Source organism: Lutra lutra, chromosome 16 (assembly GCF_902655055.1).
Source record: "Lutra lutra chromosome 16, mLutLut1.2, whole genome shotgun sequence".
NCBI classification, from domain to species: Eukaryota; Metazoa; Chordata; class Mammalia; order Carnivora; family Mustelidae; genus Lutra; species Lutra lutra.
Window position 1 is genome coordinate 43,074,184 of NC_062293.1, and position 15,240 is coordinate 43,089,423.

Here is a 15,240-nt window from a genome sequence, read left to right on the forward strand (position 1 = left end):
CAGGAGGAAAAGGACATTTATTTCCATACATCAGGTAAACAGGGAAGAGAGAGCACAGCCCAATGAGTACAAACCAATTGCAGGAGAGGGGGTGTGGGGGACAGCGGATGGGAGCGACACTAGGCACTGCCCTCGGGCCCCCAAGTCTGGTGGCATTGGTGGGATGACCTTTAGGGTGGGGGATGGGGCTGTCGGGCCACATGTGGTCATGTCTAGGGTAAGTGTGTGGGGACAAGACAACTGGAAGAAGAAAAATGACTCTGGCTTAGGACACGGGTGGAGGCTTGTGTCTAATACACATCACTACTGACCCAAACCCGATCTTCAGTTTTTCTGATCACGAGCCCTCCACCTGCGGCCTTCCCTCTCCAGCTGGGCCTATGGTCCAGGCAACTATGACAGAGCGGCAGGGAAGCAACGCTTGGATAGGCCCCGACCTGGTGTGGGTGGAATGGGTTTAGTCTTAAATACGTCATTGCACTTAACACACTGATGAGACAGAGGGGGTGGGGCCTGAAAGTGCCGGATGGTACCGAGGCACCCCTGTCTGTGCAGGCTGGCTCAACCCATACCCAGAAGCACCTGAGAGCCCCTCCCTAGGCTGACCGAAGAATCCGGCTCCTGCTCCGTTCACCGGTCTCTCCAGCTGCACAGAGAAAGGACTGCTCTCGGAGAAGCGAAGATGGAGATGAGATTCCCCTAGTCATTCCCGCAAACTCCAGCTGCCATCACGGCCCCCTCCCACTCTCAGGGATGCAGCTGTGATGGAGAGGTTGGGTATTTAAATTAAAAGTAAAAAGACAGCAGGCACTGAGAAGAGAAAGCCCTCACCCCAAGCTGGGGGCTGTGGGGAGGGGGGGCCGTAGGGAGGAATGGCTGTTCCTGCCCCCGACTCCTCCCTGTGGATCCAGCAACCTAGAGTGTTCCAGCAGGCAATGTGTCCACCGTCCCTGAGCAGGGGGCGGAGATGGAGGTCAGCTTGCTGGCTCCATGCAGTGCCAAAGCCACCTGCCACTGCCCACAGAGTGTGGCATTTTGGAGGCAGAAGGAGCAAAAAGTTCTGTTTTCAGGAACTCCTCTCTGCCCTGCCCACCCCCCCACCTCTTCCATGTGGAGATGTCAGACACCCGCAGCGTGGAAAGCCCCCCAGACCTGGGGGGGGCGGGTGTTTCCCATGTGGATCAGCAGTCTGGTGGGGGAGACCTGTGCCCTGCCACTTCCTGGGAGAGGCGCCGTGGCAGCAGAGGCCCGGGGGGTGCGAGAGGTACAGACCACTCCCCTGGGCTATGCGTTGGTCTCTGTCGGTCTGGCCTCTGTGTCGCTGTCACTCAGATAGTTATGGGAGTATCGTGGCCTGGAGGTGCTGTCCAAAGGGTCGTGCTCATCATCTGACCGGTCAGGGGCAAGGGACTTCCAGTAGCTGGTAGGGCTGCGGGGAGAGAGGAGCAAGGTCATGGTGGAACGATGCCCTTAAACCTTCAGCACCAAAGCCTCTGGGTCTGGGGAAGCTCCCACAACACCGTCACAGCATTCCTCAAAAGCCACAAATTGAGAGGTGACTCCAATCCCTCACTTCTCTGGAAGATACGCAGAGTAGTGACAGAAAGGAGAGCATTGTCTTGATTCCAAAAACCTCTGAAATTCCCTGGAAAGCAATGCCGTAGAGCTGTAGGTCTCAACCTAAAAATCGGCAACAGACTCCTGTGTCCTTCCCCCTGAGAAATTGTGATTTGTTAGCTTTTGGGTGGAACCAAGGAATTCTGCATTTTCAGTTCTTCCCCAGAAAACTGTCCATGGACTGGTCCATGGACCACACTGACTTGGAGACTGCGGGTCAGTAACCTCACCCCTAACCATGATTCCTTCTGAGAGGGAGGGTCTTTCCCCACTGGATACTCCCAGACCTTAATCCTTTCTCTTCATTGTTTTCCTAAGGCCTGTGAGCATTTCTGCCCTTGACCGTGGCATCATCTACTCACCGCAAGGGAAGGAGGCTCAGGATGTAGGGACTGGCTAGAATTCTGCTTCATGGTGGCATAGTCATCCCTTTCTTGGTACCATAACCCAATCCTACAGAGTTTTCATCAGGCCTCCAGCTTCCTCTCACCAGGATGGGAAGGATAATTATCCCCTGGATGGGGCAGGCTCATGGCATTGAGCAAGGACAGAAACCTCTTGCTCCAGTTATCTTTTTTCCTTTTTTCCCAAAGCCTTAGAACCGCCTGCCCTTGCCCCTCCCACCTCCGCTGCCTTCACTGGTTCAAGTGCACTGTAATTTCAACACTGAACAAAATGCAGCCCAGACTGTGTCCCCTCTCCCCCCGCCCGCCCTTCCCAGGGTCCTGCACCCAGAGTCCCTGCCCAGTGCGCTTCCAGGGACACAGCTCTGCCTCCCGATCCTAGAGAGCTTTCCCTAGGATAAACAGGAATTCCGTGATCCCTCTGCCCCCAACTCTGCTTTAAGAATCTGATGGGGGACCTTGTTTACTGGCCCCTTGGAAGTTCTTCCATCCCCAAACCGAAAGAGGAGGAAACAGCGTTCTGCAAGAAAGACCCACATTCTTAGCTTTTCCAACTGTGTTGGGAGGAAAGGGTTTGGCTATGGAGTACTTCCTGTGTGTGACACTGTCCCGGGCACTCTGGACACCCATCTTACTCTTCACGATAACCCTATGAAATGTCACCAGGAAGCTGGTTCAAAGAGAGGAAGGTTCTGGCTCAAGGTCACATAGCCAGTATGGAAATTTGAACTTGGACTCTTAGACCTCAAAGCCTTTTGCTGACTCCACCCTGCTGCTAGATGGGGTGACCTAAAGAGAAAACACAACCAAATCTGAATGTTCCCTGCCCTCCTGGGTGATAGCCCAGGGAGTATGTAAAGATAGGCCTCTCTCTCTCTCTCTCTCTCTGTGTCTCCCCAGGGAGAAGGAAGAGCCTGATAGAATACATGTTCAATTATGCAGAATGGTTCAGGAATGGGGCAGTCTGGTTAATAGTTATCATATTTCTCATGAATGTATTACCATTTTTAAAGGAATCAGAATAGCACAAAACACATTTCATACAAACTAGACTGAACGTAAATGAGTCTTACTTTGATGGGCCAAAGGCACTTAAGGACTCTAGGGTGTCTCAGGGACAAAATTATAAAGCTCAATGATGACTGTGCAACATAGAAAAAATTGGGGTTATTTTAGCTTTTGGGTTGTTTGAATTCTAAATTAGTGGGAGCCTGGTTTTATTTTCAATTTTTGGACAGAATTTCTGGGCACCCAAGTGCGAAGGTCTGCTGTTGGGCAAAGGACTTTGTGGAAAAACAGTAGGGTTATTTTGCGGGGGGGGGGACAGGGGGCTAGGCAGATGCCAGGACTGCGACCCAGATGCCGACGGGGCATTGCCGGGTAGGGCCAATCTGAGCTCTTTTCCATTCTCGCACCTCTCCTGAGTTGGGCTGAGGCCCCCACTCCCACATTCCTGTGATTGCCAAGCAGACAGAGGCCTGGATAAATGACAGCCAGGTTCTGACACGGCTCCATCCGAGTGCTGGGCAAGCAGCAGAGGTAGCTGGAGAGGGGAGCCAATGCCATGCTCCTCTGCCCTGCTCCGAACCTAGGTAGCCAGGTGTGCTACAAGCCAGGCTCCTTTGTGGCCTCTGGAGCCACAGCTGTAGAGTCAACAGCCAGCGCCTTGCCCCCTCCCCAGGGCAAGAGTCAGGGCTGGCAATGTGAACATTTTAACCAAATTGTTCAAAAAGCTTTCCTCCCCACAAGCCAGCATCTCCTGCACAATGCTGTCACAAACAATTTGGTGTATGAGCTAATTTCTGCTGGGTGAGCCCAGGGTGGCAGCCCCCTCCCCTTGCCTTTGCTATGGATGAGCTCGCCTTCGGAGTTCTCGCTGGTCCCTGTTGCCAGATGGGAAGCTAAGCCACTGCTCTGCTCCTGGCCCCCATGCTTGGCAGTTTAACTACCCAAAGCCAGTGCACACTGAGCCCAGCCAGGCCCTCCCTTCCCCCGCCCTTCTCTGGCTGGCTCAGTATTGGCTGGCTAGCTTCTGGCTTGGGGCCCACTCTCCCCGCTGTGAATCCAATCCTCTTGGGTGGTGGTGTGTGGGGTTTCGGGACTACTCCTGCATTCCTGGTGGACAAGAGAACTGTGCAGGTGGCTGAGGCAAGAAACAGGCTTTTTTGTTGTTGTTCTTGCTGGTCATAGGATCAAGGGTGATGTTAGGCTGAGAGCATTGGGTCTGATGCTGGGCGGTGTACGATGGCCCAGCTAGGCCTGCGCCTCTCTCCCTCTCCCTCTCCGGTGCGGTACCCAGAAGGGCCTGGCCTACCAACTGACTTCCTGTGCTGGGGAAGGAGGGCACTCGGCAGGGCTGCCAAGGGGAAGGATGAGGCAGTAGACTTGATATCGGGACTCCTGTCTTTTCTGACAATAGCTCCCTAGTGCAACCCAGATGCTCCCTGCTCTTCCCAGAGCACCCTGCAGTCATCAGCCACATGGGGGAAGCGACAGAGCCCGTGCTGAGCCCAGGGACTTGGTTTCAGAGCAGCTCAGGGTCTGAGGAGTCTGAGACGGCCATGAGCCTGGTCTGGGTTTAAATTCTACCCTCTCTGCACCATCCCCCTAATCGCATCCCATCACCCATCTCCACATCGCTGCAGATAACATTCACTCCTACCTGTCCACTTCTTAAAACGTTAACTGATCCCTTTGGAGAGGATTCTGCCCAATCAGTGTACCTGCCCAGGTGCCCATGGCACGAGAGGCCCACAGGCATGCGACAGGTGTGTTAGTTCATGCAGGGGCCATGCTGCAGGGGGCGGCACTCTGGGGTCACATCTCCTGGGAAGCAGCAAGCTTGCCCTGGGAGGTACCATGCTGAAAACAGCTTCACATAACCAGGGTGATCCAAATGTCACCACCCACCAGGGAAACTGGCAACAATGGGATTCCAGTGAGTCAGTCTTTGCGCCTTTCTTCTGAGACGGGGGTGTGGGCATAAAGGGCCTGACTGCTGATCTCCCTCCCCACAGAGAGAAAGAAGGCTGGGGGAGGCAGGAGAGCCAGGAGGGGTCTGTCAGTCAGCAGCTGCTAATTTCTATTCACTATTACTTTTTAAGATCCTCTGAGAGGAGGTGCCGCCCATGTGTGGGCTTCAGGTGGGAGGGCTGGGGAGGGAGTCAGGCACCTCAGGGTGTGATGTAGGGTGTGGTACTGTGGGGGCTGAGGCCCTGGGGAGCCTTGCACTCTGAGGCTTGAGATGTGTGCCAGGGAGGAAGGTGGCTTTGCAGGGCAGGGGAAAGCCGAGCCAGAAGGCCTCAAAATAGATGGCCACTAGCGCACCAACTCACCCCCAAGAGGGAAGGGAGAGCCCTTTCCCGAGACCAGCCTGTTGGGGCATCAGTGCTGCCAGGCACGCGCACCAAACCTGTCATCCCCGTGCTCTGCCCTGGGCCGTGTGGAGGAGTGGTCAAGGGCAAATTAAGTAGCCTCCATTCAGATCCCAGCAACATCATTTCCCAGCTGTGTGACCTGTGACTGTGGCAAATGACTTCACTTCCTCGAGCCTCGGTTTTCTCTCCTGTAAAGTGGGGCTCATCCGGCCTTGGTTATGGAGTTAGCACGAGGATTAGGTGCAAACAGTGTGGTGAGTATATGGGGGGGGGCTGGCCCTCAGCAGGGACTTAATAAGTGTGAGTGACTGTCCTCTGCAGGATCAGTCTGGGGGGCACGGGGCTCAGGATGACTAACCAGCCCTACTCTCCAAGGTGGGAGCCAGAAGGCTCCCTGAGGCCAGGCGTGCCCAATGGGAGCGAAGCAGAGGCCTCCGTGCGGGCGGGCGAGGTGGGGGCATGTTAGTTCACACCGAGTGGCACACTCCATGCCCCACGCCAGCTGCCACCTACTGCTGCACTAGTCGCTCTCAGGCCGGTACAGGTACCGCATCATCAGGCTGTCCACCTCCTTCTTGCGCTTCTTCTCCTCCTTCCGAGACTGCCGGGACTGCCGGCCTGCAGCCTCCTCGTCTTCGGCAGCGGGGCCCTTCTTCACGCTCGAGCGGCTGTGGCCTGACACCGTAGAGCCGCTGGAGCTGGACGAGGACTCCGACTCGGTCTCCGTTCTCTTTCTCCTCGATCTGGATTTCTTCTTGCCCTTGCGCAAGCGCCCCTTCTTCCGCCGTCTGGGCTCCGAGGAGTCCTCGGAGCTGGAGCTGGAGCGGGAGCTGCTGCGTCTCCGGCTCCGGCCCTTGTGGCTGCTGCGGGAGTGGGAGACGTCAGCAGCGGAGGCCGAGCGGCGGATGCCAGCCGCCCGCGCTGGGAGGTCCAGCTGGGCACTGCGGACGCTTTGGATGCTCTTCCGGTCATCCTCCTCCGAGTCAGGCTCCAGGCTGCTCCTCTGGAACGGGCCGGGTTTGAAGCTTAAGACCTCGTTGATGGCAGCCTCCAGGTCGGGGTCCAGGTAGGAGTGCCGGCTGACGGGGCGGATGCCAGCGCCAAGGGGCTCATCCGTGGCTGAGGCTGAGACACGAGGCCGTGGTGGCACCGAAAGACTGCGGGCCAGCGACGGATGGCTATACTGGGAGTGGGCCTCGCTCAAGGCCACACTAGCTCCGTCGTCCCATGCATCCAGGCAGCTCTGGCCCAGAGACAGGCGGGAATCCGGGCTGTCCCGGCCCCGGCCCGAGGCGCGGCTCAAGGAAGGACTGAGGGTCCTGGACAGGGTATCCAGCCGGGAGGTGCTGCGCCGGGAGATGGGGGAGCCCGAGAGGGAGAAGCTCATGGACGAACGGGCCCCATCCTCACCGGAGCCACGCCGTGTGGCCGAGGAGGCCCGGCTGGTGGGAGCAGAGACTGTGGAGGCCCGGTCAAAGTCTGAGCCCCACCGCTTCTCCAGCCCCCGGCCTGGGCGGCTCAGGGCTTCAGAGACGATGGAGCCGCACTCGTCTGGCTCCTCCCTGGGGCCCATGCGGGTCTTCCGGGGCGGCCTCTCCGGGGAGGCCGCCCGCTCGCTCAGGGTGGTGAAGAGCGAGTCCTCATCCCCGGTGCCCGTGATGGAGTCCTTCAGGGTGAGCCGCTTCCGGTAGCTCAGGGAGCTCAGTGCCGAGGCCGGCCTCTCCTCCACCCCCTTGCCCTCTTTGCCAGAGGTGTTGAGGGCCATTCTAGGGGAGGGAGGTGAGGCCGGGAAGAGAGAACCAGCAGTGGATTAGAAGCAGCACAGATGGAATAAGAGAGGGAGAGGAAGAGAGAGAGGGAGAGGAGCCTGCATGAAACCCAGAGAATAAAGACACAGGGGGAGGGAAGAGACAGGAGGCAAAGGGAGCCACCAGCAGCACCCCAGCAAAGTGGCAGTGAGAGCATTGGAGGAAATGAAGCAAAATAATTTGCGTCAGTGAAAATAGCTTCATGGAGAATGTCATGTAAATTAGACCATTGTTCTATTTCATCACTTTTCCCCCTCTAAAACGTTTAGTTCAATTTATTTCATTGTCAACTACCTGGAGCCTTGTGCTGCGCAGTGGTGAACGGCAGTGGGGCGGGGAAGGCGGCATTATCTGCCACAACGAAATGTTGTTTGGCTGAATAAATTAAACCAATTAGAGGGGGCCGCTGGGTGCTGGTAGTGAGGGGCTGGACTTGGGAAGGGGCCTCAGGGGAGTGGGAGGAGGGGGGCGGGATTACTTGTCAACCCAGCCTGCCTGCTGACTCTGGGAGGGGGGGTGGGGATCAGGATGGCTCTGAGTTGGGGAGAAACTGTGAGGCAGGGGAGCCAGCAGGAGGCACTGGCACAGGGGACAGAGGATTACCCTTCCTGCTGCCATGCTGGCCGGGAAGTGAGGGATGGGGACTGGGGAGCTGGATTCCAGGGGGAGCTGTCTGTGTGATCAGAAGACTGACTTGGCTGGACAGGAGGGGAAGGCGTTCCTCCAGTGGACGGGTGTGAGCAGGAAGCACAGGGGCGAGGTGGGGAGGGGACATGGTGAAAAGATCAGAGGAAGGAGAGAAGGGGACAGGAAGAGAAATGTGGCTGTGATAAGCAAGTCAGGGGCACCGGTGCCTTTTCTGCTGCTAGTCCTGTTAAGATTTCAGAGATCCAGAGCTGGCCTGAGACAGTCCTGTTGAGGGTCATGGGGTCCAGACACTCCTTATGCCCCATTCCCATCTTGATTCTGGGGCCCAAACTTTCTGGTGGTTCAACCACTATTTGTTGAATGAATAAATGGGGATGAAGTCAAACCTACAGCAAACCAAAGGCCTGAGCCTGGTAGGAAACCGTTACCTAGGAAACACAAGGGTGCACAGACCCTGAGCCCCGCGTACATGTGCTGGGCAAGAGAGGCCGGTACCAGAGGCCTGGCCCCTCCGGGACCGAGGCACTGCTCCTTTATCCTTGGCTTAGGAGGTGGCTTTTCCCTCCCAGCTCAAGGCCATGTATTCACCTGGAACTCTTCAAGCTGCTGTCATCAGAAGCTGCCTTGGAAGGCCCCTTGTTTTTCGACAACCACGACTTGACCCCGTCGACGCGGTCCTCCAGCTCCGAGTCCACATCTGAGTCCCCCTCGCTGTGGGATGAGGAGCAGAAAGGTAGGAGAGACCGGGGAGGAAGGGCTAAGCCACGGCCCAGTGGGGAGCGCTGATGGGGCCGTGGGTCGGCCCGGGGTAGGCGGGCAGGATGGCATGCACATCAGTGAGTCAGGGAGCAGAACGGGGAGGTTAGATGGGGCGCCCCATTCACGAGGACCCTGCCCCGCTCAGCAGGCCACACTCAGGACAGCCACCAAGAGGACCCTGAGGAGCATGGAGGACCTCCCATTCTACTTGTGGAGACAGACTGCTATTGAGCCAAACACTTCCAGTGAGGATGACAGGGAAACTGTCCATTTATGAGTTCCAGCTAAACGGCCACTGGTTAAAAAGATGAGTCTGAGGCCCTGTAGCTACTCACTGAGGTCTATTCTGTTTCTTGTCTGCCCACTCCCAGAAATGTGGCCACAGCTGTGGCCATTTCCCATGCCTTCACCGTGAGAGCCAGATTGCAGGCCGCGGGTGGGGAAGAGAAAGGCATCATTATGCCTTCAGGTTAGCGTGAAATGGACACCTCCCAGCTCGGCTGATGGTGACGCACCTGAGCGGGAAGGGCCAGATATCAGACCCACCCTGTGACGTCCCAGACCCTTAGGAAACAGACTAGGATGAGGAGGGGGCATCCGCCATTTCCCGAGGTGCTGGCAACAGCTCTGGGATTCAAACTGTGTCCTGGAGATCCACCTGAGCCCTCGGAAAGTCCCAGACAATGGGTCTGTTTATCCAAGTCTCCTCTTCCCTCCCTCAGGCAGCCTCCTGCTCTCGCTTCCCAGTTGTGCATCTCGCCAAGCCAGCCTGAGCCCTCTCTACTGGCAGAAAAGCCCAAAGGAGTGAGAATCGGAGGCTGGAGTCACGGCAACTCCTTTACAAAGCAGCGGGGGCTTAGGATGGCTTCTGAGAATGTTCTAGAATTCTGCAAAATGTCTGCTCCCACATTCCCCTGCTATGGAGATGCTAAGCATTTCTCCTTGATATTAATTTCCTTTCATCTGTGTCAACAGGAGCAGCCCCATTCCTGAATTATGTTCTTGAATAAACAGCCACACAGGCACGCGTGCGTGTTTGTGCATGCAAGTGTGTTCTCTGTCTCTCTCTCTCTCACACACACACACACACACAAACACACAGAGGAAACTGCCAGACTCCATTCTGGAGACTGTGAGAGAGCATGACCCATTGGGAGGGGAACAAAGAGGCATATTTTATGGGCTTCCATCAAGAACAGAATTATAACAAAGATGAGGCTGGCTGATATCCCGGGTAAACAGGAGTTTAGCAGACAGCCCTGAAACCACTAATGCAAGCCCCGTGCCTGTCCGAGCCCAGCAGATTTACTATGGTGCACAGGCCCCACGGAACACCAGCACCACCTGATTTATACACCCATGCAAAAAAACCTCCTTCTCCGGCTTCAGAACCCGTAATTTATCACCACCGTTCATAACCATATTGATTGCCTTTAGAAAGGAGGTTCTGTGTGCATCGCAAAATCTATGTCTACATGTTAAAAGTGTTTCTGTATAAATCTCCCTTAATACTGCACTGTTTACTGCTTTCATTAAGGTTATGGCAATAACAACTGTATCTCTAAGTAAATCGAAACATTATTTTTCTGCCCGCTTTACTCGCTCGCTCGATAACTTGGCGCTGGGGCCCAGAGCGGCTGAGCACTGAGCCACACCACCTCGGCCAGCAGTGGGACCGTGGCGAGGACTGCACGCCCCAGTGCGCCTGCGTGATTGCACACTGGGTATGTACATGTGTGCGTAAGCACACACGCATGCTCGCGCGTGTGCCCCTGCCTGGCAATGGTTTAGAAGATGATCTTAAATGCACATTTTATCAGCCCTCGAAGCTCCTCCAGCCCAAGGATGGCAGGACTGGAACACACAGGGGACAGGCAGCCGTGGACCCAGAATACAAATTCTCCTCCTTCCCTTCAGAGCAGCGAATGGGTAGAGACGCCGCCCGGCCTGCCCTCGCCTTCCCTTTAGTGTCAAGCCTATAGATGATGTTTAGGCTCTTTTCCTTAAATAATCAGGCCCGTGAACAAACTCCAGGGGCAGGCGGGCTCAGGGGGCAGTTGAAATTTTAAATGGTCGGAATTAAACCCCGAGTCAAATACAATTTATGTCCAGGCTCATGTGCTATTAGTTAACTGGGAGCCAAATCGCTGGGGAACAAACAAACGGAGACAGGATGGCGGGGGATATTAATTGTGTGTGACAACCGGGCTCCAGCGGCCCTCTATCACTGTTACACACTATTACATTTATCATTAGCGCTCACGGACTCCTGGGCGCCGCTGCCAGCGCATCCCGGCCAGGGGAGGAGGCCTGCCAGGCAAGAGAGAGTCAGGGGAGGAAAGCCAATGCCATGGTAAAAAAACCAAAAAAAACCCACCTCCGAACAAACAGCCCTGATGAACTTGACAGAGGATCACTTTGATCGGCCTCAAGGCCCGCTTGTCTGCTCCCACCATCCCGCTACCACTCAGAAAGCAGGAATCGGAGGGTGAGGGCAGATCTCCTGGGGTCCCCATCACCTGACAGGAAGCACCATCGCAAACGCCTGGGGGTGGGGGAGCCCTCCTCTGCCTGAGGTGCCTGCAGGGAGCAAGGTGAACACATCTGGCTGGGTTCCCTTCTCCTGCCATGGGGAAGCAGCCCGTGAGGAGCTGGCTGGATGCCTTCTCCAAATAAGAAACTGCTAGACGTCGCCCCACACCTCGTACCCTTGTCTGCCACAGGGAGGTGGTGGGCCCTTCCAAAATGAAACCTATCCATTTTTTTTGGGGGGGGGTGGCACAGGCTCCAAAGGAGCCCCAGGGTGTGGACCAGTCCAGCCCAATCAGATTTTCCCTCAGTGAAATAGGCCGGGGAGGCAGCTACACCTGCTTTCTGAAGGAGGAGAAGGCCGGAGCTCAGGAAGGCAGACTGAGGCCGAACGCTCTTTTCTGTGGGAGGCCCCCATCCTGCCCATCCAGGCTGTAAACCTTCCTGGGGGAGTTCGCCTCGTGGCCTGTCCTCTACCCCCAACGCAGGGCCCGGCCCCTCGCCTCGCCTTGCCTCGCCTCAGGACAGAGTCAGCAGTGTTAGCGTGAGGCCAGCTTGGAGGAGGTGTGAGAGGCTGTGTCCACGTGCGGCATGCAGCAGGGGCCCTGGGTGGGGAGCCATTGTTAGGGGCAGTTAGACACCACGGGAGAGGCAGAGAGCGCGTGCGCTCCAGTCCTCACGGTTTATTCTTTCTTTTCTGATACTTTGTCACCATGTCCTGCAAACTGGAAACAGAAAGAAAATGGTGGGCAAGGGAGATTACAAAGGAGCTAACCAAGGTGGACCTCTCCACTGATGACCCCTTTTTCTTCAGCAAGAGACGCCTCTGACTGGTGGAGACCAGTTGGGGGGCAGGGTGAGTGACAGTGCTCACTCGCTGTCCTCAGAAGGAGGTCTGGGTTGCCCTGGGGCACCGTTCTCCTGCTATGGAAAGGAGCAGGCTCCCTCTGCCTGCAGGACGGGACACCAGCGCTCACCAGGGAAGGGGGCAGGTCTGGGGGCCGGGGTTCTGCCCAAAGGCAGCCTTGGGAGCTTCTCCAGGGCCCGACCCCCACCCTGCAGAGCTGGTTCTACCTGCCTTGTGCTTCTTCGTCAGCCTGACTACAAATCTCTCTCTCTCTCTCTCTCTCTCTCTCCTGAACCATTCCCTGGGTGGGTTTTATGAGAGAAAATCTCTGGCACGGTAACAGGGCACCACAGGCCTTAAATCTCTGCTCTCCCCAGAGTGGGGCAGGCACCATCGGAAATGCAGCTAAACGGGAGAATAACTCATCGAGGACAGGCAGAGAACGAGAGCCTGGTTCCAGGGAGGCCCGGGGAGGGAGCATGGGGGGTGGGGTGGGGAAGAGGGCGGATGTCTCACCCAGGTGGCACCCGTCCTGCCTTCGGTCGCTACAGGATGGGGTCCGTGCTGGGGTCTGGCGATGCGGGGAAGGTGGGCTGGTGACTCAGTGGTAGGGAGACAGAGGTGGCAGCTGTTCTACCTTGTGGCCTGATCCAGAGGTGGTCAGAGGGCCTTGGGGCGGGCCGCTGCTGCCACAGAGGCCCCCTCACCTGGTGATGAGTTCCTCATTCTCGTCGCTCTCCATCTCATCTTCGATGGCGGCCTGTAGGTCCCCAATGCGCTTGAATGCCAGTTTTAGATCGGCCTGCAGGCTCTGGTTAGCCGCCTCTAGGCTCTCCAGATCCATCTCCTAAGAGGCAGAGTGGGCATTCCAGTTCACCGGGAGGGCTAGTCTCTCATCCAGGTGCTCCAGAAAAAGCCCGCTTTAAGTCTCTCCTAGTTAGGCATGAGCTCCGTGGACTGGGTTCGCCCGACGGACACTGGGGTACCCCACCCTTGGCTCCCTAGCCTGCCTTTGGGACTTCCTGGACTGTCTCCTTGACATGTTCCTCCTCCTCCCAATGATCTCAACTCCGGTTTCTTTATGGCCCAACCCCACCTGCCCGGGGGGATGTGTGTGCATACAGCCACTCAGCCAGCCTTGTGCTCAGGGCCCTGTGCGGGGTGGGGGGGGTGGGGGGGTGGGTGCATTACCAGTTCGTGCTTCTTGCGGCTTGCCTCAGCCTCCTTCCTGGAGAGCTCGCCCATCTCCTCCTTGGTGTCCCGGAGCTGCCGCTGGAGCCTCTTGTTCTGCTCCTTCTCCCGGTTCTCAGCGGCAGTGCGCTGGTCACGCTCCTCCGTCAGCTTCTCCATGTTCTCCTTGAGCCGGCTGGCCAGGCTCTGGACAGGGAGGCGGGGAAGACAGGCCCATCAGCTAGGCCGGGACACATCAGCTAGTGGCTCTGGCTCTGAGCTCCAGAGTCCAGAGGACTGGAGTCCGGCTCTGGCACCACCACTCACCGGTAGGTGGGCAGGAACTAAAGCCCTCTGAAGAGGCTTCCTTTGCCTTTCTGTAAAATGGGAGAATAACACCTACTTCCTCAGGGTCTTTTTTTTTTTTTTTTTTTTAAAGGTTTTATTTATTCATTTGAGAGAGAGAAAACAAGCAGTGGGGGGAGGGATAGAGGGGGGAAGAGAGAAAGAGAGAGAGAGAAGCATACTCCCTGCTGAGCAGGGAGCCCCACACAGGGCCTGATCCCAGGACCCCAGGATCATGACCTGAGCCAAAGGCAGATGCTTAACCGACTGAGCCACTCAGGAGCCCATCCCTCAGGGTCTTTTAAAGACTGAATAAGGTCAGGTACGTGAAGGTGACTGGGACGATGAAAGGTGCCATCACCGTCACCATCACCATCATCGTTACTCCCATGGCTGGAGCAGTGCCCTGGCTAGAGCCTGGGCCTACCCATCCTGACGCCAAGTGTGGGGCCTCCACCGTCAGCCCCACTTCCCTCAGAGACCCTGAACCCAGAAGCTCTGGAAGCTAGATCTCTTGCTTGGAGGTAAATGGTTCACTGAGATTTCCTGGATTAGGAGACTAAAGAGTCATCAGATTCTAAGCACACAGCCATCCCTCTTCCTCCAGAAACATGGAATACATTTTTCCTTACCAGGCCGTAGGCAAAAAAATGACCTAGAGGCTGGGGTAGGGTGTGAGGGAAGGACCTGCTTTGGGTTTGACTGGCTGTGGGATCTCTACCTCGGGGCCCCCCAGCCTCTGTGTCGCTAAGATAATGGCACTAGACTATGCCATCTCTAAGGGCCATTTGTATTTAAGATCCTCTGTGTCTCAGGGACAATACTGCCTTTCTGGGCAGAAGGGATACAGAGACAGGACTGAGGAAAGGGTCTGAGGCCCAAAAGAAAAGGAGACAAGTGCACAGATCTGCCCCAGAGCCACCAGACCAATGGCTTCTTCAGCCCCTCGACAGCTCTGTGACCAAAGGCAAACTCCTTACCCCTTCCTGCATGCAAAATGGGGATGGAAATATAGATTACCGATCATTCTGGGTTGTGGTGGGCAGAACAGGAACATGACTAAGCCTCCCAACTCTCCCTGGCTCTCCTGAGGACTGGGTCTTTGTCTTGGGAGGTTCTGCCGTATTCTCTTCCCATGTCAAGGGGACGAGTGCCCTCTCAATGCCCGCTGCCAGCCCCATGGTCGCCTCTTCCCATCCCTACCCTCGTGCCTGCTCGGCGGCCCCAGGGGCTGCTGGGGAGGAGGCAGAGATGCTCCTCAGCACGCACACCCATGAACACAGTTCTCACGGAGAACTGCCGGTGCTTAGACACACGTACAAGCTCGAGTGGGAGGAGAACTTAAAAACAGGGCGAGAGAAGCGTTCACTGGAGACAATTCTGCCTGCCTCGTGCTTCCTACCTGCTCTACCGGAGAGGGCGGGGCTGGGCGGGCTGGTTTCAGGGGCCTGGAAGCGAGAGGACTGCATGTGGAGCACAGAGATGGCCCGTGAAAGGAAGAGCGAGACAGAGCAGAAGAGGGGCGAGCAGGAACGGGAGAAGGGTCGAAGGCAAGAATGAGGAGCAGAGGGAGGGGACGGAGGGGATGGGGAGAAAGGAAGGAGCGCTGAGTGGGTGAGAAGACATACAAAGGGACGGGAAAGCAGGGGGCAGACATGGAGACAAGCAAAGAGAGAGGAGAAAAAGCAGAGACAGGAAGGGTGGGAAGAACTGAGGGAAAAAGGCAATAAAAACGG

At 56.5% G+C, this 15,240-nt stretch overlaps 1 protein-coding gene across 14 annotated transcripts in view; it reads right to left on the minus strand.

Moving 5' to 3' along the window:
* The window catches only part of MYO18A (myosin XVIIIA), a 94,604-nt gene continuing 79,364 nt past the window's right edge, over positions 1-15,240 (minus strand). For 8 of the 14 annotated variants that reach the window (XM_047708592.1, XM_047708589.1, XM_047708588.1 and 5 more), the window contains 6 exons: positions 13,181-13,366; positions 12,697-12,836; positions 11,823-11,867; positions 8,443-8,565; positions 5,912-7,164; positions 1,290-1,429 (listed from right to left, as the gene is read on the minus strand). In XM_047708592.1, the coding sequence (XP_047564548.1) occupies positions 5,919-7,164; positions 8,443-8,565; positions 11,823-11,867; positions 12,697-12,836; positions 13,181-13,366 (1,740 nt within the window). In that variant the 3' untranslated portion in view covers positions 1,290-1,429; positions 5,912-5,918. Of the gene's footprint in view, positions 1,430-5,911; positions 7,165-8,442; positions 8,566-11,822; positions 11,868-12,696; positions 12,837-13,180; positions 13,367-15,240 lie in introns of all 14 variants that reach the window. The other 6 variants (XM_047708599.1, XM_047708598.1, XM_047708596.1 and 3 more) reach the window with 3 other exon arrangements.